The sequence below is a fragment of the Solanum dulcamara genome, chromosome 11 (assembly GCF_947179165.1).
Source record: "Solanum dulcamara chromosome 11, daSolDulc1.2, whole genome shotgun sequence".
NCBI lineage: Eukaryota > Viridiplantae > Streptophyta > Magnoliopsida > Solanales > Solanaceae > Solanum > Solanum dulcamara.
Window position 1 is genome coordinate 9,050,952 of NC_077247.1, and position 23,740 is coordinate 9,074,691.

At 36.7% G+C, this 23,740-nt stretch overlaps 1 protein-coding gene across 2 annotated transcripts in view; it reads right to left on the reverse strand.

Annotated features, from left to right (window-relative positions):
* Positions 1-4,717: 4,717 nt before the first annotated feature.
* LOC129874385 (uncharacterized) overlaps positions 4,718-23,740 on the reverse strand; it is a 50,131-nt gene continuing 31,108 nt past the window's right edge. The window contains exons 7-13 of one of the 2 annotated variants that reach the window (XM_055949668.1): positions 20,987-21,258; positions 16,945-19,990; positions 16,729-16,861; positions 10,824-11,338; positions 9,712-10,614; positions 7,091-7,282; positions 4,718-5,532 (exon numbers count right to left, since the gene is read on the reverse strand). In XM_055949668.1, coding sequence (XP_055805643.1) covers positions 5,335-5,532; positions 7,091-7,282; positions 9,712-10,614; positions 10,824-11,338; positions 16,729-16,861; positions 16,945-19,990; positions 20,987-21,258 — 5,259 coding nt within the window. In that variant the 3' untranslated portion in view covers positions 4,718-5,334. Of the gene's footprint in view, positions 5,533-5,558; positions 5,660-7,090; positions 7,283-9,711; positions 10,615-10,823; positions 11,339-16,728; positions 16,862-16,944; positions 19,991-20,986; positions 21,259-23,740 lie in introns of those variants that run through there. The other variant, XM_055949669.1, reaches the window with a different exon arrangement.

A 23,740-nucleotide genomic window follows, 5' to 3' on the forward strand; every position in this document is an offset into this window, starting at 1 on the left:
TCTTTCTAGCTCTTCGATTGCAAGGTATTGAAGATGTAGTTCTTCTTCATCCATTTTTTCTTACCAGTTCATAAGTTATCAATTTTTTAAAATTTTTTCATCTATAAATTTCTGATACATATGAATGATGCTCTATCTTTTATTATTGTAATTACCCAATTAGTCGAAGAAGGATGCATCTTGACTTCAAAATCGACTATGAAAAAAAACACCCCAAAAAGAGGAAAAGGTCGAGTTTGCTAGTTCCATTAAGGGATTTAGGTCAAGATAAATGGGTGACGCCATTGTTGAAAGTGGAAAAAAAAACTATGGAAGTTGATACAAAGCAAAGGAGAAAGTATAGAAGAATTTCTGCATCATTTTGTTTGCTTTCATTCAGATTAGATTGTTGATTTTATTTTATTTTATTTTTTGTTGTTCATCTTTTTCTAATACATATAGATCATATTTTTAATGTATCTAGTTATTTTTATTTTTTAAATTAATATATAATGCCTTTATTTTAACATTATGATACATTACAGTTTTATCATGCACAATGTATCGTATTCAAATATTAGTTTTGATACATAATATTAATTTATTGAAATACAAATTAGTATGTATCATGTTCATAGTTATGTATTTGATACATAACTATTACAAATTTCGTTATTTTTTACTACAAATTTCGTTATGATACATTATATTATTATCATGCACAATGTATCGTGTTCCAATATTAGTTTGATACATAATCTTAATTTATTGAAATACAAATTAGTTTGTATCTTTATAGTTATGTATTTGATACATAACTATTACAAATTTCGTTATATTTCACTATCAGATACATACACCCAAATATATTCAACTAGAAGGTTATGTATATGTAGACATTATCAAATATTATTGTTGATACATAAACATTAATATTTTTATAACAATATCACTTTGTAACATATTCATAGTTATATATATGACACAGCATTGATAAAGAAATTGGTTGATTTTTATTTATTTTTATCTTTTTCAATTTTTCAAAAATTTTGAAGCAAAATTAAAAGGATGTTCGATGATCAGCTTGAACAATTTTGAAATTTGAATTATTTGAAGTTGTTATGCTTTATGAGGGATTGATTAGCTGTGTAAAATTCATGATTGCATGTTTTATGGGATTTTATTTGATTTTTCGTTATTGTTCCTTTTTTTAGCGTAACAGAAGGAATGTAATGTATCAAGTTACTATGTATTTGCATTGGTAGTGATGTATTCGAAAGTGACCAAATTTAAGAGATTTTTGTAATTAAGAAAAGAGTAGGGATAGGATGTAATTAGCTCATAACTCTATGGTATTTCTGTAAATTATACTAATAATAATGCTTAAAAATTTTGAATACAAAAACTGAACTGACTCATTAACTTTGACTATCTATGAAACCTCTACTAACTGAAGATGAAGATAAGTGTTGACACATGACCCATGGCTACCTGACTATAAATATAATAAAACTGAACTAACTACATTGGAGCGCTTCGAAGGCAAGGAGCTCTCACCAACTGCTGATGGAAAGAGATCTTATGAACGTATGTTATCGTGAGTACCTGAATCTAACGTCGTAAAATGATGCAGCGTCGAATAACATCAGTACAATATGTAATAAAGTTGAATGAAAATATTGAACTGAACTAAATACTCATGTTGAATGGATACTGGATAATCTTGACTCAAAGTAAAACAATGCAAGCGTAATTAAAAACCTTAAAGATTTATAACTGAACAAAAAATGCAGTACTATTGAATATTGAAAATAATATAAGTTTACTTTTCTTGGGGAGTTCCTCTAACTGGCAACCATCACTATGAGTCTCGTGATGATACAACGTACTGCTCACGTTGTCAGAGCCTTCCAATACCTTGCTAGGATAAGGGACACAAAATCAACTCATGAATCCATATAAAAGGCCGTCTATGAGGCTGGTGACGAATCTCCCGAATCAGCGACCCGATCCTATTCTACACTAGCTACGTAATTTATAGGGTTTGAGTTATCTAAACTCTTATCTAAATCGGTGTTCAATACTACTCCCAAAACATGCAATAATGCTCATATATACAACAAAATCTTTGTGAATACTGATTCAAAATACTTCTCTGTAGTCACAATGAACTTTACTTTAACGACTCAACTTCTTTCTCAAACTCTTTATGTTTTCATTAAAATAGACATGCTCTTCTAAAAACAAGTAATGCATTTGAAACCACTAAAGTTCCATCAAAACTCATTCTCAATATTAATGCATAATACTTTAACTCACTTAAACTCTGAAAACCACACATAATGAATAGTAATGCAATATTCATTATCTTACTCAACTCTGAAAATCATGTATAATGAATAGGAATGCAAAAACCTCAAAATCAAGTAATGTACTTGGGACACTCATGTTCCCTTAAAACTCTTCTTTTACTCATAGTTTTGAAATCCTTTTACTTTCACTAAAAATAATGCATAATCTAATTTACTGTTTTATTGAAATACTTACTGCTATATAAATACATGAATTCATACCTGAAAGAGCTAAAGAAAATGAACAAAATAAGCCAAAATTATCTTCAATAACTAAAGCGTAAAAACGGTGAAATGGTTTGATAGACATTTATACTTGTATGAATTTTTATTATGAACCCTTTTACTTGACTATTTGTCAAGTGAATCCTTAAACTCAATGAAACTCAATAATTTAAGCCCTTCTGACCATTAACCAAGTTTATGTGGCAACTTATTGATTGAGTTGGCACAAACGCGTGATTTCACGCATAGAAGGAGCGTGAACACCAAAATTTAGACTAAAAATATTTTTTAAAAATAAAATTAAAAAATTGAAAATAATTTTTTTCATTTCTTTCTTCTTTTCCCTCCCTACCCATCCTCACTTCTTCTCGGGAAAACAACACTTATATCTTAAAAAGAAAAGTATTTATCCTTAAATGGCCCATTACTTTCATATCCTTTTTTAAAAAAAAATGACATAAATTTATTTTAAAATTTGCGCGTTGACGTCATGTTGATGTCAGCACCCACCCTACATGATACCGATGAGTATCACAGAGGATTAATCTCAATCCCATAATGATATCGATATGATATCAATATACCAACGGAGTATCACAAAGAATATATTTACTTATTTAAAGTTTAATAAATAAGATTGTGATTTTAATAATTTTTCTCTTATTTTTAATTTTTATTTCTTAAAAACAGAGTTCAATCCTATATGATACCGATAGGGTATCAATATACCGACGGAGTATCACATAGAATTAAGATCAATCCTACATAATACGAATATGACATCAATATACCGATGGAGTATCATAGAAGATTAAGTTCAGTCCTATATGATATCAATATGGTATCAATATATCGACGGAGTATCACAAAAAATATATTTACTAATTTAGAGTTAACAAATAAGATTGTGATTTTAATAATTTTTTCTTAATTGTTTTATTTTTATTTCATAAAAAAAACTCAATCCTATATGATACCAATAGGGTATCAATATACCAATTGAGTATCACAGAGAATTAAGCTCAATTCTATATGATACTGATATAATATTAATATACCAATGGAGTATCACAAAGAATTATTTCATAAAGTGACGCTGACGTCAATATGACGTCATGCACGAAATTTAAAGACAGAAAGTAGTGTAAGAGAATAAATAGTTTGGGTAATGAGTCTATTAAGGGTAAATAGATTGGGTTGGATCCAATTTGAGTAAATAGTTTCACAATTTAGTCTATTTAGTGTAATTTTCCCTATGGTAATGAATCTATTAAGGGTAAATAATTTGAATTTGGTCCAATTTGAGTAAATAATTTCACAATTGAATCTATTTGGTGTAATTTTTCCTATCTTCTTCTCTTTCTAATCACCCCCTACGTTCTTCCCCATCCAACCCCCATTTCTCTCTCCGCCCCCCTCCTAGCCCTCTCCAGTTTCTTTTTTCTCTTTCTTTTTTTCATATCTTCTTTCTTCCTAGAGAAACAAAAATGTAGTGTTGTTGTAGATCTATTTTTTTGTTTCTATTTTTTTGGATAATTTACAATCCATAAGGTGATAAAGATTCAATAGTCTTGAAGGATGAAAAGTGATTGTTGGATGTATTTGTGAAATTAGGTCAAATGTGTTACGTAAAATTGTGTACAAATATTAAAATATATTGAGGCATTTTAATGGTGATTCATTGCAACAATGGAGAAAAGGAATTTGTGGTGGTTCAAATGGTTGATGTAGACTTTGGTCAAAAAAAATACGATTAAGACTTGTAAATGATAGGAACTTCGAAAAAAATCAAATTATGATTTTTAAGAACTTGAAAAGCCTCGTCTTAGCAGTCTTGAATGGAAATGAGATCAGATGAGAAATTGAAGTCATCAATAGCTATATAAGAAGAAAAGAATTAGGGGAATGGAAATGGTGTTAATGATAGTTCTGGGTCGAGGGAGGTGGAGGAAAGGTGAGAGAAATAACAATTTTATTTATTTTTTAAAAATAAAAACTTATTATTTTTGTCTTTTATGGAGTAAAAACTTTGGTAAATGAAATAAATATGGCATGACATTAATATATCTGATGTGGATATGACATGTCATTTATGTAAGAGAGTGAGCTACACACATAGTTGGAGGGGTCTAAAAGTCTCATTTTAATTGAATTTAAAAGTCCAGTTGGCAAATGATTAAGTAGAAGGGTCCAGAATACAAATTCATACAAGTACAAGAGTCCATCAGACCATTTCGCCCCTAAAAAATAGCAACAGACTAATCAGATTTTACATAACATTGCAACATTTAGCTGAACTTAATCCTACTTTTAAGTTGTACCTCGACAGAAAGTGCAACTAATCTCCAGTTTTTGAGGCACTACTTTCAACAGACTTGAATAGCCATCAATTAAAACATCATAGCCAATTTATGTACACGATTAGACACCATCCAAAAAAACGGTACATGACTAGATTATAAGACCCTTATGAATGCTACCATATGCCGATTTATGTACATGACTAGATCATAAGACCCTATACAATTACCTATAAAGTTGAGCTGTGTGTACATCTCCATCTACAATAATTTCTTTTCTGACCGGATATAAATGGGGCCTTTGCCCTAATATGGTATCCAGAAGAAAGCACCTTGGAAACTGGGAGAACAATTCAAGTAAAGACTCTTCAAAACTGCATCAACTATCCTTTAGCAAATGATAGCATACCATGCAAATGAATAATACCAATGAAGTACACGGTAGGAGGCTTGGTAGTAGTTTTGCAGCAATATTGTATTCACGCCCGGAACATCCTCATAACCTTAGAGACTTGAAGCCGACAGAATGGACACCTTGAAACTGCAGATGAGCATCTACGACAAAGCACATGACCACAAGGGACTATAGTAACGTCAACTTCAGTGTTGAGACAGATGCGGCACAGCCATGCTGCTTTAGCTGTGTCAGCTTCTTTCGTAGCCATGTCAGACTTTTCCTGCAGATTCACCAAGTTCTTTTTCTAATAATTTGGCTATGTACTCTGCACAAAATTATATTTGCAGCTTTGGGAGACCAATCCATGATCATATGGTAGCATTCATAAGGGACCAAGAAATTACATTCTGTAAAAGAATGCAACCATTGAAAAGAGGGGTGGGGGTTTTAGAATTATATCGCGACATAGTTCATTTCTATTTCATGAATGAAGACACTATTTGTAGTGAATCCTAAATTTATAATCAGTTCCAGAGAAAAAACAGCTGTTTATATTCAATATTGAGAACCAGATAATAGCAAGATAGCGGGAAACATTAATGGAGATAAGGGTGATGAAAAGGAGATGGACTCAGAAAGGGAATGAGGGGAGAAAGAATTTTGCAACAATAATGTGCATGTCTATTCTTGCTAGCCCTACTCCCTTTTTTACCAGTTCTCTAACTGCACCCCTTTTTTAACAATCCTACTGACCTGGATCCCAGATAAAGAGCCCGTTTGGATTGGCTTATAAGTTGCTGAAATTCAGCTTTTTTGAGTATTTGACTGACCAACTTAAAGCTATTTTGTGCTTAAAATAAGCACAAAAAAAATAATTAGGCCTGTTTGACTTAGCTTATCTAAAACAGTTTGTAAGCTGAAAATAACTTATAAGCCAAAAAAGAAAAGTTGGGGTTCCCCAACTTATATTTTTTTGGCTTATAATAAGCTAAGCCAAATAGTCACATAATCTGTAAAGATTTATGAAGACCTTCTGGCCCTATTGCTTCTTCTCAGTCCAATAGGTGTTTGTGTGATATCCACATTTGACTAGGGTTGATTCATGGCAGTAACCCCATGCGCAACAAGAACCTCATCCTCAGGGTTCGATTAAGGCAACATTGATATCAAGTGCCTCAACCGTACTTCAGTTTCCAAATATAACCCATCTCTCAGTGTGTGCAAACAACACTAGAAAGCAGGTACTCCACATGACCCACATTGCCGGCAATTGTTGTTTACACACCAACAATACCATTCTCTTGGTGAATATTACAGTCATGCTCTCCAAAGTGTACAACATCACCAAAGTTGTCGCAAAACCCGAAATACAATATGCATAGGAGTTTAAATTTACTTCTCAAGCGACACAACATCATTTCCAAATGCAACTGCTGCCTCATGGATCATACTCAATCCCAACAACTGGTTTATTTTAGACGAAACACAGCAAATATTCAGCACGTAAGCTGGTGATTATTGCATTTGATCGCTACAAATATGCAGATTCAATCTATGACGTCAGCAAGGCGCGAACAACACAAATTCCACCTTTCCTCGAACACTTGGTCCACTCTACTATTCAATTATTCCAGACATGCAGTAACGGTTTTACTTTGAATGGAAGGACTTTTGGGGTTCGGGAAAATATGCAAGCATGACAGTCCCTTGCCCAAGAACACGTGTGCATCAATAAACCAAGAAGAATTGGCAGAGGGATAGAATGATCATGTGGTAGTAGGGAAACAATGCTGCAAGAACCATAAATGAAAGATGTGCCACTAAACAAGGAGAGATACCTGCTCGAGCAAGAGTACTGCTTGAGAATCCCTAAATTGCTCTTGCAATGTGATTGTTGTTTCCAGTAATGATTGCTTCTCCACGTCCATACTGATTCCCGCCGCAGAAAGCATCTCCTGAACTGCCTGGACCAATTCTGCAGCAGACACGCGACCATGTTGGAGTGCTTGAAGCTGCTGCTGGTGGTTCCCCTATCAAAAGAATCATGTAACTCTTTAAGTAACAATTATTAGATCAATTTTTGCAAAAACTAGACCTAGAGCCATTTTTTTGTTAGAATCCCAATCGGTTACTATATGAGAAGGGAGGACTTTTTAGCGAACATCCATTTAGTGCAGGAAGGGTAGATAAGGTAACATGTATAGATGGTTGGTTGGAAGTAGCTGTGAGAAATATAAGAGAAAAATATTATTGACTTGTGTACTACATTATTACATTGAGACCCTATTTTTTTTGTAAAACTATTAACTTTTGTATTCCTCAGCATTAAGGGCTATGCTGGCCACCTCCAAAAGATGTTACAAGAAAAGAAAAAGACATAAATACTAACAAAGAGCCTATGAAGTCCACTAATTGGATCTCCTCTTCTATATCATGTTCTTTACACCAAAATCCTAGAGTAGTTATAACTTTCCATTTGATCTTCTATATTGTACACTTCTTTCCTTCAAAAATTCTTTGATTCCTTCTTTCCATATAATCCACCAAATACAAGCTGGAATTGTTGAGTTTTGTATCAACATTATCACATTGAGACCCTATTTATAGACACTAAAATACAATCATTTACCAAGTAGGATACTATTTACTATTTCTATTCCTATTATTATTCATATTCTAAGTAGGATTGTATATACCTATTCCTATTCTAACACTCCCCCTCAAGCTAGTGCATACAAGTCATATGTACCTAGCTTGTTACAAATGTAATTAATACGAGGACCGATGAAAGGCTTGGTGAGATATCTGCAAGTTGATCACTCGACTTCACAAAATTGACAATCAATCTCAATGTGCTTAATCTTCTTATGAAATACTGTATTTAATGCATAATGACAGTCAATCTCAATGTGCTTGCTCTTCTCATGAAATACTGGATTTGGGGCATAATGTCGATAAAACACGTAAGGATGAACTCCTGAATTGTAGTGTTGAACTTCCCAAACCAAGTTTGAGAAGACTGTTTCGGACCATAGAGTGACTTACACAATCGACGTACAAGGCTACCCGACACCCCTTGAGCAACAAAATCAGGTGGTTGCTCCATATAGACTTCTTCCTAGAGATCACCGTGGAGAAAAACATTCTTAATGTCCACTAATTAAAAGGCCAATGGAGAACGACAACAATAGTTAGAAGAAGGCGGACATATGATATTTTAGCCAAGGGAGAGAAACGATCACTGTAATCTAACCCAAATATCTGATATACCTTCTTTTCCTTTTTTTGGCAAAAGTAAATCTGAAATGGAAAGAAAACACTGCAAGAAAACTCAGATCTCTCGGAAACAATGCAATGGTCATTAGAAAGTGCTCGAAATCTGGTATAAAATATATGAAACATCTTGAAATCAAGAGATGAGTATATCTTAAACAAAAAAGTCACCGTAAAACTGATCGGAACATGCTAATGCGCTAGATTAATAGATTTGATGACCGAAAGTGGTCACAATTTGAGAAATAAAATTACATGGATAGGGTCGGAATGATGGCATGACCTTACTGAGAAAGAGAATTATATAGGTAGGGTCGAAATGATGGTATGACCGTACAGAGAAATACAAATTATATGGGTAGGGTCGGAATGATGGCACGACCCTACACAAGTAAGAAAGTATTCACCGAAAAGATGGCACGGTGCTATGCAAATCGATTATGAAAAAGTAGTCACCAGAAATATGGCACGGTGCTACACAAATCGGATATGAGAAAGTAGTCACCGAAAAGATAACACAGTGCTACACAAATAAGATATGAAAAATATAGTCACCGGAATGATGCACGGTACTACGCAAATTAAATATAAGAAAATAGTCACCGAAAAGATGCACGGTGACCCAACTTTCGCTTACATAATCATTGGCCAGAAGGGCGGCATATATGGGTAATAGCCGCCTGCCGGCAGCGGAAGCTCTTTCATTCTCTACCAAGATCGTACAGGCTCTGATACCATGTGAGAAATATAAGAGAAAAATATTATTGAATTGTGTATCCGCATTATTACATTGAGACCCTATTTATAAACACTACAATACAATCATTTACCAAGTAGGATACTATTTGCTATTTCTATTCCTATTACTATTCATATTCCTATTCCTATTCCTATTCCTATTCTAAGTAGGATTGTATATACCTATTCCTATTCTAATAGTAGTGATAGGAATGCAGGTCTTTAAACTTTAATTTCAATTGGTATTCATTGAATATAACTGCAATGAAAGTGGAATTCCGGGAACACAATTGAATTATTAGGAAAAATGACTAGAATTTTCCAACTCTACTACTATAAGAAAAAAGACGGAGTTCAAAAGGTTTTTGCTCAAAGCACTAAGAATGCACTGCTGAAATAAAATGTAAACCATTTGATTCTAAATCGGAAATTTAGCACGGGTATGTACCTCAGAAGGTCTTGACTGAACTCTTCCAGTAACACTTTCACTCCTAGTATTGTCCATCGTACAATAACCCTCCAGAAAATCAGCTGAGGAATCCACAGCAGAGATGGTGACACTTTTGAAAGAGAAGACATGAGAAGATAGAAGAAGCTCAACCAATCCCAGTGATATTTCTACTTTGAATCTGTAGAGTGCTTGGCCTGCTGATGGTCTCACATTCTCTAAGACCCTACCATACCTCAACTTTTCTCCATTCTGCTGCCGCCAAGCTACTATTTCTCCAGCATAAAAAGGTCTTAATGGGTGAAATTGTAGTTGTAAAGCATCTTGGGGTAGTATATCCAGGCCAAGAAGACCATCTTTTTCGCTTCTGCATCCATTAGCTTGCATATGAGAACTCAGTTTCAAGATATCAACAAGGTCAGTCTCAGAGCCCTCGGGACAGAGGAATAGAGAGCCCATTGGTAATGGGATGGGGAAGTCCAACACCCTGCTTACAGCAATCGCTATTACATCAGCTATAGAGACATAGTCTGGTGGTTCAGCAATCAACACAGAAGTTTTAGACGGTTCAACAAAGTAAAGGGCCCGGTGACGCAATGTATCCTTCCACTCTGGGAACATCGATTCCTGTCTAACTCGAGTGATGTCCAAACATTTTGGAAGGAGCACAAAGCGTGTACGTAGACATTGAACAAATCTCAACTTCTCCGCAACCAATTTCAATGAACTTTGTATATCCTCTAAGGTAGCATTACCAATGCCAGGGACGTTGCTTTCCATGCTACCGACAATAGTCCACATTGCAGCTTGAAAGGATCTGCTCAACAACTTGTGCCTTATAGCTTCAATCGGAACTGATCCAATGCATTCTAAAGATTGCAAATGTTCTTCACAATATAGTTCCTGGAAAGATAGCCCATTAACATCATATAAGAGACCACATCATGTGGCCATACAGAAAAACATATTAGTATGCTAATCATTCAGGGAAGAAAAGGGAGGTGAACAAATTCAAATATATATAACAAAAATGACGTCTGCAGCAGCACGAACATGATCAGAATCTTATGTAGACTAGAAATACATAAAAGTAACCAGATCCTTTCGGCTACCTCTATAACCACATCTGAAAGCTTTTTGATTCCAAAGGCAATACATAACTTCTCTGGGAGATCTTGGTGGACGAACCTCAGCTTGGAAATGTCAATAAACTTAATATAGCTAGAACCATAAGAGTCTATGTATACACATGACTTAGCATGTACAAGTCTGCAATCATTATCAGGGACAATTGCTTCAGAACGCCAACTGCTCATGTCCAAAGTGTTTGCTTGATCACAGATGAAATGCACAATTCCCATCACAGCACGGAATTCATTTGGATTCAAACACTGATATCCACATGCTTTTTGAAGATTCAAAAGGAGAGTCTTTGCAGAAGAGATGGAAAGTGTGTCCTGGAGGTCCAAGTCTCTAAGGATATTCACATAAGGCAGGTAGAGTGAAGCGAGTTCAAAGGCAAATGGGGAAAGATTAATTGTCAGACGTGTGAAAAGGCAGCTTGCTGTCACCAAACGTGTACCATTGGCAGCAGGCATGAAGGCCACTTGGCATAATGCCTTCTTGTCTGGCAAGAAAAAGAAAAGATGCAGAAAAAAGAATTATCAGCGGACAAACAAAACCAGAAATGCACATAACACAGGTTATCTACTTCAAATCAAATCAATTCTAAAGTGAGTGAAGGAAGTCTTTCAGGAAAAAAAGAAGGCAAAAGTTCGGATCTGAAATAGTAGTTATCCTTATTGCATTCCACCAACATTTCTACAATAGAAAAAAACCTTGCCGCCTAAGCCAGCAACTTATGCTCACAACTCCTACTGATCATGTGATAGTTTTAGTGGCAAATATGCACTCATAAACATGGTTCAAACTTGTCTAGTAATGTGTTGACTGTGTAGCATGATTTTATGAGACACTTATTTTCCTTTTTCCTAGTGTAAGAATGAGAACAAAATATTTCCTTTTATTGTAATTGATTATCTTTCTTAATCAGCTAGGATTCACTAGTATAAATACCCCTTCCCATGGGATGTAATGAATACTGAAATACAAAGAAGTCTTTTCTTCTTTCTCAATTCCACATGGTATCAGAGTCACTGCTACCTTTTGAGATGAGTTTCTCTTCCTCGCAGCATTAGGGTTCCTTTTTTCCAAAAAGAGGAAAGCTTTTTCCCTCCTTGAAGCTGTTCGTAACAAATAATACATTTCTGTCAGTGTTTTTGCTTGGCTTCGCCTTTCAATTCTGTGCCTACCCACCAAGTTTCAGATTTTCTGGATCACAGATCTGTCCGGCAATTGTTCCCGTTTTCTTCTTCTCTAAGGAACTAATTTGAAGATAATTTCCTTTTAGAATGCTAGGAAATTCTATTTTCTGATTTAGAGTCCTATCAAAACCATGGGGGAACACAAAAGACAGCGGAGAATAATTCTCACAAATTAGTTGTGAAAATAGATGGGACTGGTATGTATCTTGTTTGGTCGAGGTCTTGTTTGTTCTTATATTAAATCTAGAAATTGCTTAATGGAGAGGAGAACAGGAGGGGGGCACTTCTTTTTCAAAGTTAAATGCTCCCAGACACTATTCCCAAGACTGTTTTCTAAAGGTCCCTTATGGGCCTTGGAACTCACCTCTGGTGGTCTTCGACCACCGGAATCTCTCTCATCCTACATCTTTTTGACAACCCTTTTCCAGATCATGGAAAATCGTATTTACTTCATATCAAGGGGTAAGTCTTATGAAATTTCAGAAACTGTCTCCCTCGGAGAGATTTGGTATGAGTGGGTGAAAATGCTAGACTTTACATAAGAAGAATGACTCTGAACAGTGGGGCCCTCTGGTGGCTATGAATGAAGGAAGCATCAGAAGTAAGGAGGAAGACTTTCAAGACTTGGAAAGTCGGGGATGTCTCTATTAACATCTTTTGCTCATTCAAGTTCAACAAGTCTGGTAGATTCTTGTCCATTATTATGACGACCAGCCAGTCCAGAGCAGTCATCATTATTCCGGAAAACAAACCAAATGAGGTATAGCTGGGCCTAGTTAATCGCATTGAAAGCTTCATTAATAGGGGGCAGTTAATGCAAGTGTCTGCTCCAATTGTCTAGTAGGCAGCTCCCCTGATTGTGATGAGATCCCAACAAGGAACAATGTGAGAAGATGGCTCAACAGGTCTGGAAAGGAGTCTTTAACTTCCACATTTTTTTATATGAATGGAATACAATTCCTATTTGAGTTCCACTCAAGTAAGGATGCAGAACACATTATCAGGGGAAGCTGGAAGAGATGGGGAAAAACTTAAGAGTTGCATTGGCGGTCTCCTACGGTTGGGTCGTACCCATCTCAACACAGATTCGAGTGGTTCTGGATTCACGTCCTTGACCTTCCTTTGCACTAATGGTCGGCTGAGATTATGAAAGAAATAGGTGATAAATGTGGGGGATGGTTGGCAACTGGGGAAGAAACATCTCCGATACGCGCGACTTAAAGTGAAATGAAGAAGTATCTCCACTTTGAAGAAGAGTTTTGGAGACAAAAGGCAGGCATCAAGTGGTTTTCAGAGGGGAGTAAAAATATTAGGTTTTTCATAACTTATTAGATGGTAGAAGAAGGAGACTGCAAATCAAAAGAATACAAGCTACAGACGAAAACTGGCTAGAAGGAGAAGATCAACTGGCTGTTGGAGCCATTGCTGTCTGTCAAAAGCAATTTACAAAGTAAGAGGAACCACGTAACAACTCTCTACTTAGCCACATCCCAGAAATGATACCACAGGTAACCAGTTTCTGAATTTGAGGCCTACAGAAGTAGAAATGAAGGCGGCAATCTTTGAACTAGAAGGTGACAGTGTTGTCAAAGGCTCACTTAACCCCTAAAGTGAACCTCAAAACGTGTTGAGCGTTTCGCCTCGCTTAATGTGCACTTTGGAGGCTTGATCAATGTTCTAAGACATAATTTTCCTTATCAATGAGTCTCTTAGTCTCTTATGAAGATACGACAATAAAAAATTGATATTTCACTTTATCGAAAAAAATTTGTTCATATATTTGTCATTCATACTTATAATTATTAGACTTGGACTAAACATATATTTTCGTATTTTCTCCCTTTTGCACCTTTTTTCATGAAAGCCCACACTTTATTTTGCGCTTAAGGACCCAGCAGACCTTGGAGGTTTTTTGCACTTTTTGCTTTTAATAACGTGACAATGCTGGTGGCCAGATGGACTCACATGTATTTTCTATCAAGCTTATTGGAATATAGTAGGAGATGATGTTGTTGAGGTAACCAATTTCAGTTGATGTGCATACAATTAACTTAATTTTTTTTGAACAATATGGTATCATCTGATGCTAGCAAAAAAATGAAATAGCATGGATATGCTATACAAGGCCCAACAAAGCCAGCAATTATTTTGATAAATTGTGAAAAAACTTGTAATGGTCGTCACAAACAAATTTGATTGGTGGGTTCAAAAAAGTAAAACCATGTCCAGATTGACCGGATGGAATTAGGGAAGAAGTAAAAGTATATGTTAAGATAGAAAAATGTGGTAAGAACTCAAATGAGCCATGAAGCAGATGTGGTTAATCTCATTGATGAAGATGATGAAATGGGACCTCCTACCTCAAAAACTCAAGAATGTCTTCAAGTAGTTTCAGTGGATCAGAAGCAAACCGTGGTGTCAAGGCCAGCATGCGTGCACCTCGACTAGTTCCATGGATACCTGCCACCTCCCACTAGCAATAGGCACCAGGTAATTCTATCCACTCAGGCTAAAACAGATAGAAAGAAATCACCTAGTGTTGTGTTTTGTCTCTACTGGGAATAGAACCTCAGAACTCATGGTGTCCAACTCACTTCATTGACCACTAGGTCGCACCCTTGGGTGCCCCTTTCAATTGTGTCAATTACAAAACTTTTGTTGAAGTCATTTTAGTTTTAGGAAAATATGGCCATGGAATAAAACCTCTCCGTTATCACGAAGTCAGAGTTACTCATCTAAAAAAACGAGTTGAAGAAGATAGACAAGATTGTTGAGGAACATAAAGTGGAAGAGAACAAGTTTGGATGTTCCATTATGATGGATAAAAGGACAACACAAAATGGAAAAATGACTATCAATGTTTTTGTGAATTATCCAAGAGGTAGTGTATTTCTTGGATCCTACGATGCTAGCAACTCTTCTACAAATCCCACCAAAATGTACAATTTGTTTGACAACTCTTGAGAAAATTGGAAAGGGAAATATTCTACAAGTTGGCATCGATAACGCAAGTAAGAATGTCAAGTTGTTATGAAAATTAACTTCACATAACTTTTACATGTAAAAGAAATGTTTCAACTGAATGGAAAAGAAAGTAGATTTGCAAAGGAACTTTTGGGGAAAGATGCTGTCAAACATCTTATTTCTACATCGTTTTGGAATAATGTTGTTCGAGCACTTAAAGTTGGTGGTCCTCTGATCAAAGTACTTCATTTGGTGGATAGGGAGAGAACCACCAATGCGAGATCTTTATGAAGTTATGGATGGAGCTCGACTCTTTGTTTTGTGAATGTGACAAGCATACTAGAAAATCTTATTCTTAAGAGTGATAATGAAGGTACTATTCCTTTTACGATTTCTCTTTTTTAAGGGACAAGTTCATTTTCATTCCCTCAATATAGCCAAGTGTGTAGCAAATTCTCGGTCCAATCAATTCCCTAAAATCGGATAACACAAGGCAAACTTGAATAGGTTGATTGATCTAGCTATTCATTCTGATGTATGAGGTCCCACTCACTCTGTTTCTTCGTCTGAAATCGATGATTTGTTACATTTACTAATTGTTGCACTAGGATAACTTGGGTGTATCCGTTAAAGGCCAAAAGTGAGGTTCCCTTACACTCAGCAATTTCATAAGATTTGTGCTCAATTTGAGGCTAAGATATAAATCTTGCAAACTGATAATGACACAGATACATGATAAAAGATTTGGTGCTACCATCAAACTTGTTGTCCCTACACTGTACGGTTGCTGAAAGTAAAAAATAGGCATTTATTACAAATGATGAAACTTCATATGTTTACCGTGAATAAAAACCTACTGGGGGAATGCCATCCTAGATATTGTCAATCTTATCGACAGAATACCACTTAAAACACTCAATTTTTTCAAAGACCTCTAGAGGTCTTAAAGGGTGAGAATAAATATATTGTCCCTCCAAAGGTGTTTGGGTGTGTTTGCTTTGTTCACACTACTATTCTAAGAAGCTTAATCGAAGAACCCTCAAATGTGTAAGATTGGGTATTCTCCTGCATAGAATGGGTACAAATGTGATCATCCTCTCTCCAGGAGAGATACTTTGACAGCATGGATGTTACCTTTCAAGAGTCTGAGCCCAATTTCGGTATTACACTTCTTCAGGGGAAGGAAAGAGTGATAAGGAGGAAGAGATGGTTCTCCTTAATCTCAATATTGAAACCACTACCATATGGGAAAGTGAAGCTAGAAAAAGAATTCTAGGCAAGACTGTTGGCTGTTTGGATAAACCTGATTGATAACTTACACAGACAAGTTCTCAAGCCTCCTCCCTTACTTTTCCAACAAGTTAGTGATAAAGAGTTGAAAACCAGGGATGAGAAAGGAAACAACACTTAAGTCACCAATGCATAATACTATTACATGTGATAATAAGGGTTCACCCAATAAATAACTAGTACATTATAGTTGGAATAGGAAGTCGGTGTTCTAAAATGAAAAGAATAAAGCCAAGCAAGGAAGTGGATTGCTTTAGCAGTTTGGTATACAAGGAAATGGGTTGAAGTAAATGACTCCATTGCCTTTTAGTTTATACTAATTTGCTTCTAGAAGTCCCTAGAGTTGAAACAAAAAGGACTCTGAACAGAAATTCACTGACCTTACACTCCCAACAAAAACATGCGATAACCTGACCAAGGATAAGTAGAATGCACGTACCTGAAGAAGAGAGAGAACTCCAGACTCTGTCCAGGTACTTCAATACATCAAAGGAAGCTTCATCAATTGATTTTATGCCTATAGTAGCTGGCCAATGAACAAGTGTGTCTTCACCACTATTTCTTCCAATAATCTATAGTAACATTTTGCTACATGCTTTAATGACTCAGTAATGTAGTATCATTTTATATAAATACAAAAAAATAACCACTATACCTGGAGGTGCCTCAAAACTGTAGGACATGCTGGAGGACTTCTCAAATTGAGAGCCCCCCAAGAGTATTCTGGTGGGACAATGCTCTGCCGAGAAAGAATGGGGGCACAACTCCAAGCAAGTGGCCAATCCTTCAATATAATAGCTTCAGAGTATGAACACAATACTCGCTTCCCACTTCTCCTGCCACCTGCATTTGGGAAGCCCTTCTCAGCAGGAACACATGCTATCTTCCCAAAATTACTGCAAAAGTGGTTACTGTAAAGGACAGCAAAGTTTGATATTATTGTTTTAACAAGGCTTTCTGCCAACAACCAGATTTCAAATGATACTTCATCCTGTGAGCTGAATAAATCTTTCTCAAGATCATCAGTAAGTCCTGAAGGTGGCATGAAGTCTCTTCCAAGTGACTCAACTCTCTTGGCACATTCAAGGATAACATCAGATTCAGCTGAAGTGTGAAGGCCCACCTTCTTCAAAATGCGTAGCCATCCTTCGGAAATAAACCTTTCTCCAGGAAATTTAATTCGCATGCCTGAGAACACTGATGTTAATAAAGCATCAGTGGGATCAAACAGATCGTTTGGTTTAAAGAGTTCTGCAGACATTTCATCAGCGCTTCTAACAAATTTAGTCTCCTTAAGTACTTCAACAATTGATGAGTCTTCTTGTAGGTCCAGCCAATTCGAGTATAGGTAGATTAAAATATCTTCCTGTACAGACTGAGGCTTCTCATCAAATCCAGGCAATCCAAATTTGACAAAAATTTGTTGATCATGCAACTCCGGGACCCCAAGGGCTCGAAAAAGAGGTTTCTCATTAGAATCAGTAGAGACAGATAGACAGCGTTCATCAAATGGCTTAAGAAACGTATTGGAAGGAATGATACAAAGGTCATGTCTCTGCAATCTTGTATATGTTCCCACAACTGTCTGGTATATAGGCAAATCACGCAGCACTTCAAGCTCCTCTCTTCCATAGCCAGAGCTATTTGCAGAAAAATCAAAAGCAAACAGGGTAAAAAGCTCATCACGCTCTGAATCTGGAAAGGAAGTGAGTTCCGGAAAGTAGCCAGCAGTTTTAGCTGCGACAAGCTTCGATGCTATAACTTGACCTAACGATTTCCCCTCGCTGGGTAAACATTTGCAACGACCAGCACAATCCAAGAAAGAGGTATCAAACATGGGTATATTGCACTGGTTCAGCAACGACCTCAACCAAGGGTACTTTCTCTCTGCAAATTTAAATGAAAAGCTGTAGGATTGAATCTCTTCAGATTCCAAAGGTAATCCAGACAGATCAGCTTCTCTACTTGCCCTGTCGTCAAGATCAATAGAGTCTAAATTAGTTACAACAGGTGGAATAAAAACAAGTTTTCTCTCCTTTACACGGCATAGGACTGGACGACCAAGAAAAGCTGGAATAAGTGGCCAATCAGCGAAAAGTTCCAGGTCATCTGAACAGTCATCAACCATCTTCCAGAAAAGTCTAATCCAATTAGGAGAAGGACCACATTCACTTGCAGAAGTAGCATTGTTCTCCCATGAGAACCAGGGTGCCATATTTGAGTCGATCACATGATTCACCCAGTTTTCATGGAAAAGAAACCTCATATGATTAGCCAGCAAAATAAGGGAGAAACCCTGCAGCTTTAATAATGATTGAATTGTGCTGTTAGAGAAAATGTTCAATAATATTGATCTCTCCAGTACTTTAGGATGAAGAAATTTAGCAGCTAAAGAAATCATTAGTGATTGTTGATCCTTGTTTCCAACCCAAAGTTCGGTAGCTCCCAACCTAGTAAGATGATTTGTTCCTGTTGGACAGGGTAACCCTCTGAGTTCACTAGCTACAGCTAGTAGCTTTTGATCATTTCTATCTCTAATACTATCCCCGATGGTTGCCGAAACAACATTCCTTTGGGATAAAGGACTTCCTCCACGACCAATATCTTCAACAACAACTCGGCCTAGATCAAATAAGGCTTTCCCTAAACTTGTCATCATCTCAAGGGCATCTCCTCCAGAACTGCTTGAAGGTTGCAGAGTGCTGTGAATTCTATGAGAACTGGAGCTTGATTCAGAGAAAGAATTAGTGTGACCTTCACTACATTCTTTAACAGAATCTAAGTTGCTAATATCTCTGAATGAATCAGGCCTACTTGGTTCACCGGTCTCTTGGAGCTGGATATCTGATAAGCAATACTCAAGTACATCTATGTAAGTCTCAACTGATCGGAGAACAATAGATGTTGAAGAAGCCCGAAGAAGGTCCCGGACCATCTTAGGTTTGATTTCCCTGACTGTAACCCCTAAGGCTTGTATTTCACTCACCAACTCCCACGGTACTGAGAAAACTGGATAATGTTCTTTCACAAAGGCACAAACTATAGCTGGAAGCAAGCCACCCTCCACTCCAATGCCAGGCTGAGATAGAAACATACCCTCCTCGGCCTTCACTAGGTTTCCTGAGTACAACTGCCAAACAGGAAGATCCATAAGACGAGCATAGAATGGCTGAATAACTTGCTGAGTTATACATCGCCAATCTACTTTAGAAACCTTCATTGACATGAAATCGTTTCCATCTTGCTCTTGTTCAATCAGCAAATTTCTAGTCGACCTGGGCCAAAATGAATAGATCTGATCATCATAAGCATTCAGAGTCAAACTGACAGCTCGGGCCACACTAGGCTCCAGAAGAGAAGTCGATGGTTCCCTCCTCAACTTTTGCATTTCCAATATCAGCTTCACATAAGAATCACGAACACAACACATAAGTTCTCGATTCCAAGCTTCAATCAATTGATTTCCAGCATCAAACCGTGGCCCTGCCAAAGACTCCATTTCTTGATCCTTGAAAAGAAAACGACCCTGATTATGACATACTAGGAAATATCCAAGTATAGTGACTGGTATGTTCATAGTACTTGACAGTGGAAGTGGGGACAGGATAAATCTTGATGAACAAGTATTGCTAGGCTGTCCATTTTGCGATATCAGTGCTGCAACACCACCAACAGGTGTAAGATTGTATGCCATGTACCGCCTGCAAAGCCCACTAGTAAGTTGCCGCTCCAAAAATGGCAGATTGATTTGAGAACATACAAACCAGGGAATTGTGTATTGTTCAATGGTGGATTCTAGCATGAATTACAACCCTCAAAAAGTGCATTCTATTTGCTTTCCAATAGGCATTCAAATTCCCAAGGATAATCTAATAATCCTCAATTGTCCTACACAATAGTCCATTTATTTGTTCTTGCAGACCTACTAGAATGATACCAATAGCTATATTTTAACAAAAAGGGGTAAGATTGGATCTGTCAGTGACTTGACTACTAGAACAGGTATGATATTCATACTAGAACAAGTATGATATTCATCAAGGAGTTAAGTGTCTGTCTACTTCTATATATCAGACTAAGAGAGCCAAGCCTACCAAATATGAAATAGGAGTTTTATTTTCTCAAATATAAAATAAAAAGAAACTACTGCAATTGAATCACACAGTTAAAAACATATTCCATTCTAGCTTACCATCAATGGGAGACTATAAATGAAATATTATGAGTCAGGCTGCTCAAAATGTTCAGGGACATATGAACCACCTATCAGATTTTCAGTCAAAGCTAACCACCAAATATCTACAGTAGTTTTGAAGGTTCCATGACCAAAAAGTGTTGCCTATTCCCCTTCATGTAAAGTTTTTTTCTAGACGATTATCCTTGAACCAGAAAATCTTTCAAAGAACTGCTTTCACAGAAGTTTCCTGAAAATATTTTGGCTGCCTTTCTCCCTGCTTAAATGTCCAAACTTTCCTCATTGCCAATCCCAAACAATGTCTACTTCCCTTCAAAACCCTACCATATTGGATTTATCAATACACTTCTGATTCTAACTTTTACCTTTTTCCGTTAGCAAAACAAAACACTAATAGTTTTTGTGACCACCAGGGGTGCCCAAGTCAAAAGAGGACCACATCTTGGATGTAGGGAAAATGAATTTGCTCATTGCACATAGTTCAATGCATCTAGTAATCTACCTGTCAAGTGCCATGTTCCTTGTTTGTCCTGAACCCAGACTAAGCACAACAAGCCAACGGTCAACTATTTTAGTCCCTTGTTTCCAAGAATTCACATCTATGACTTGTAGCTTGATTGCTGAATTTGAGCTACTGAATAGACTTGATAGCTGGAACTTTTTCCACTTCTTCTCCGAGAAAGGGTTTCTACTAACTGAATACAATGGATCAAGGTCAACAGAATATTCCAAGGATGGTTGAGGGCTTCCTTGCTCCCAAATTGACAATGAAATCTGAAAATGTTGTTTCACCAACAGAGCAATGTTATGGAGATGAGATCAACAAAGGATATGCACACAGCCAATTGACGATGAAATCTAAAAAAAAATTGTTTCACAATTCATCTACTGAACAATGTTATAGAGATGAGACCAACAAATAATATGCACAGAGTAATTTGAAATATAAAGAAAAAGCTTGAATCAAATATATCATATATTTATGTTAAGATCTTGCTCAAAACCTAACCAAGAAGAGGACAAATCTCCAGTACAGTTCTTTAACCTAAACCTCAGGTATAACAAATATAAAGAACCTTGAGCATTCAAGAACTCAACAGCTCTCAAAACTACTCTAGCCAGTATGGCTGTCTTTCTTGTGCGCTTCTTCTTTTCTCAGTATGTTTATGTGTGTCCCAAAATATTTTCAATGAGAAATACAATGTTGATAGGACTAATAATACACAAATGGTCAAGATAGAAAATGAAACAATATGTGAGAATCGAAATAAGGCAACTGGAGATCAGTTTGGCAAGATAAGCAATAAAACAACATACATAAAAAAAATTATTATTATTTTCAACATAAATAATTAAAATTTGAGGTTTAGGAGAAATTTTCAGTATTGGGAAAATCAACCAATTTAACTTGCTAGAGAAGCTTTATAAGCACATCACACTAGATAATATACTGGACGTGGAGATCAAGGGAGGACAGATAGCATGTTCACGGACAAATCTTACTACTATTGATTGCTAAAAGACTGGTCTTCCCGTATCAAACGATTTGGATCCCCTGGGCATCAGAAAGGTGTGCTTCTTCAAAAGGTTGGCTGCTAGAAGTGTGATATTAACTGCTAAAAATCTGAGAAAGGGAGGAATCACATATGTGTGTTTCATGTATTAAAGCTTGGGGGAGATGTACATCACCTCTTGTTGCATCGAAAGATAGTTATGCAGTTGTGGTGGATGGTATAAAACTGGTTTGGAGTGCAGTGGATGATTTCCTGCGTATATAGATGCTTGGGCGTCTTTCCCAGAGAATCATATCTTTGTAAATTTTCTACTTCTTGGTATACAAAAATATGGGGTTCCCCCATCATTGATAAATTATTTACCTTACTAAAAATTGTCTATACATATGATAATTTGTCTAGCATGCAACTAGGGGGTAGACTAATTTTGATAAATGCAGTATTAGATTCCTTACCTACTTATGTGATGTCTACGTTTCCTATTCCAGCTGGGATGGTGGATAAACTTGACAAGCTCAGAGGGACTTTCTATGGAACGGAGACAAGGAGGGTAAGGGTTTTCATTTGGTGAAAGGGGATGATGTTCAACTTGATAAGAAATCAGGGGGTCTAGGTATCGGAAACCTCAAATTAGACAATAGGTGTCTACGGATGAAGGGATTATGGAGATATGCTATGAAGAGCAAGCATTGTGGAAGGAGGTGATCATGAACAAATATGGACAGACAAATCAATGATGCACTGATGAAGTGGTCAACACTTGCAGTGTTTCAGTTTGGAGGACTATCAGGAATTTATGAGGTAGTCTTAACAACATGTTGTCTATAAGGTGGGTGATGGTACAAAGACTATGTTCCTTAAGGAATCCTGGAATGGGCAAGTGTCTTTGATGACTATGTTCCCCATTTGTTTTCCACATGCAGCAACCCTGAAGCCACGGTGGCAGACTCTTGGACTCCTCAAGGGTGGACTATTTGCTTCAGACGGATTCTAAATGACTGGGAAATTGATAGGGTGGTTGGTCTTTTGAAAGAAGTTGATAAGTTCAGTGGCACCTCCCCAGCCCCAGATGCAATCAAGTGGTGATGGGAGGTTTTATGTTAACAGAGTGTATAAATTGGAAGTTTTGGGGCAACCAGGAGGCAGATCAAGTCCATGGACAAAGGTGTGGAAATTTCTGGTTCCATCCAAAATCAAGTGGTTCACTTGGTTAGTGACTGCCTCACTCATGAAGCTCTACAGAAGAGGGGCATTCAAATATCATCATGATGTTTCCTTTGTAATGAGGTTGCGGAGACAAACAGTCATTTGTTTCTGCATTGTAAAGCGACAGCCCATCTGTGGTCACTCTTCTTCAGCCTCATAGGTAACAACTAGACTATGCCAGAACACACAGCAGAGCTTCTAAGCTGCTGGATCAGGAGATGGGGTAGCATGTCCCAGAAGAGATGGTGGAGAGCAGTTCCTTCATGTATTTGGTGGACAGTGTGGAAGGAAAGATATGGGAGGTGTTTTGAGAATACTTTGCAAAAAATTAAGCGGAACTGTATAGTAATTTTTCATTTTTGGTGTAAAGAAAGAAATGTAGCAGATGCAGATCAATTTGGTAGATCTTATACGCTCTCTGTAATTAGCTCTTGGTTCATAGCTCTCTGTTTATAACTTTTTGGATGTTGGACTCCAGCATACCCTTAATGCTGAGGAATACAACTTACCAGTTCAAAAAAAAAATTGTCTGGCAT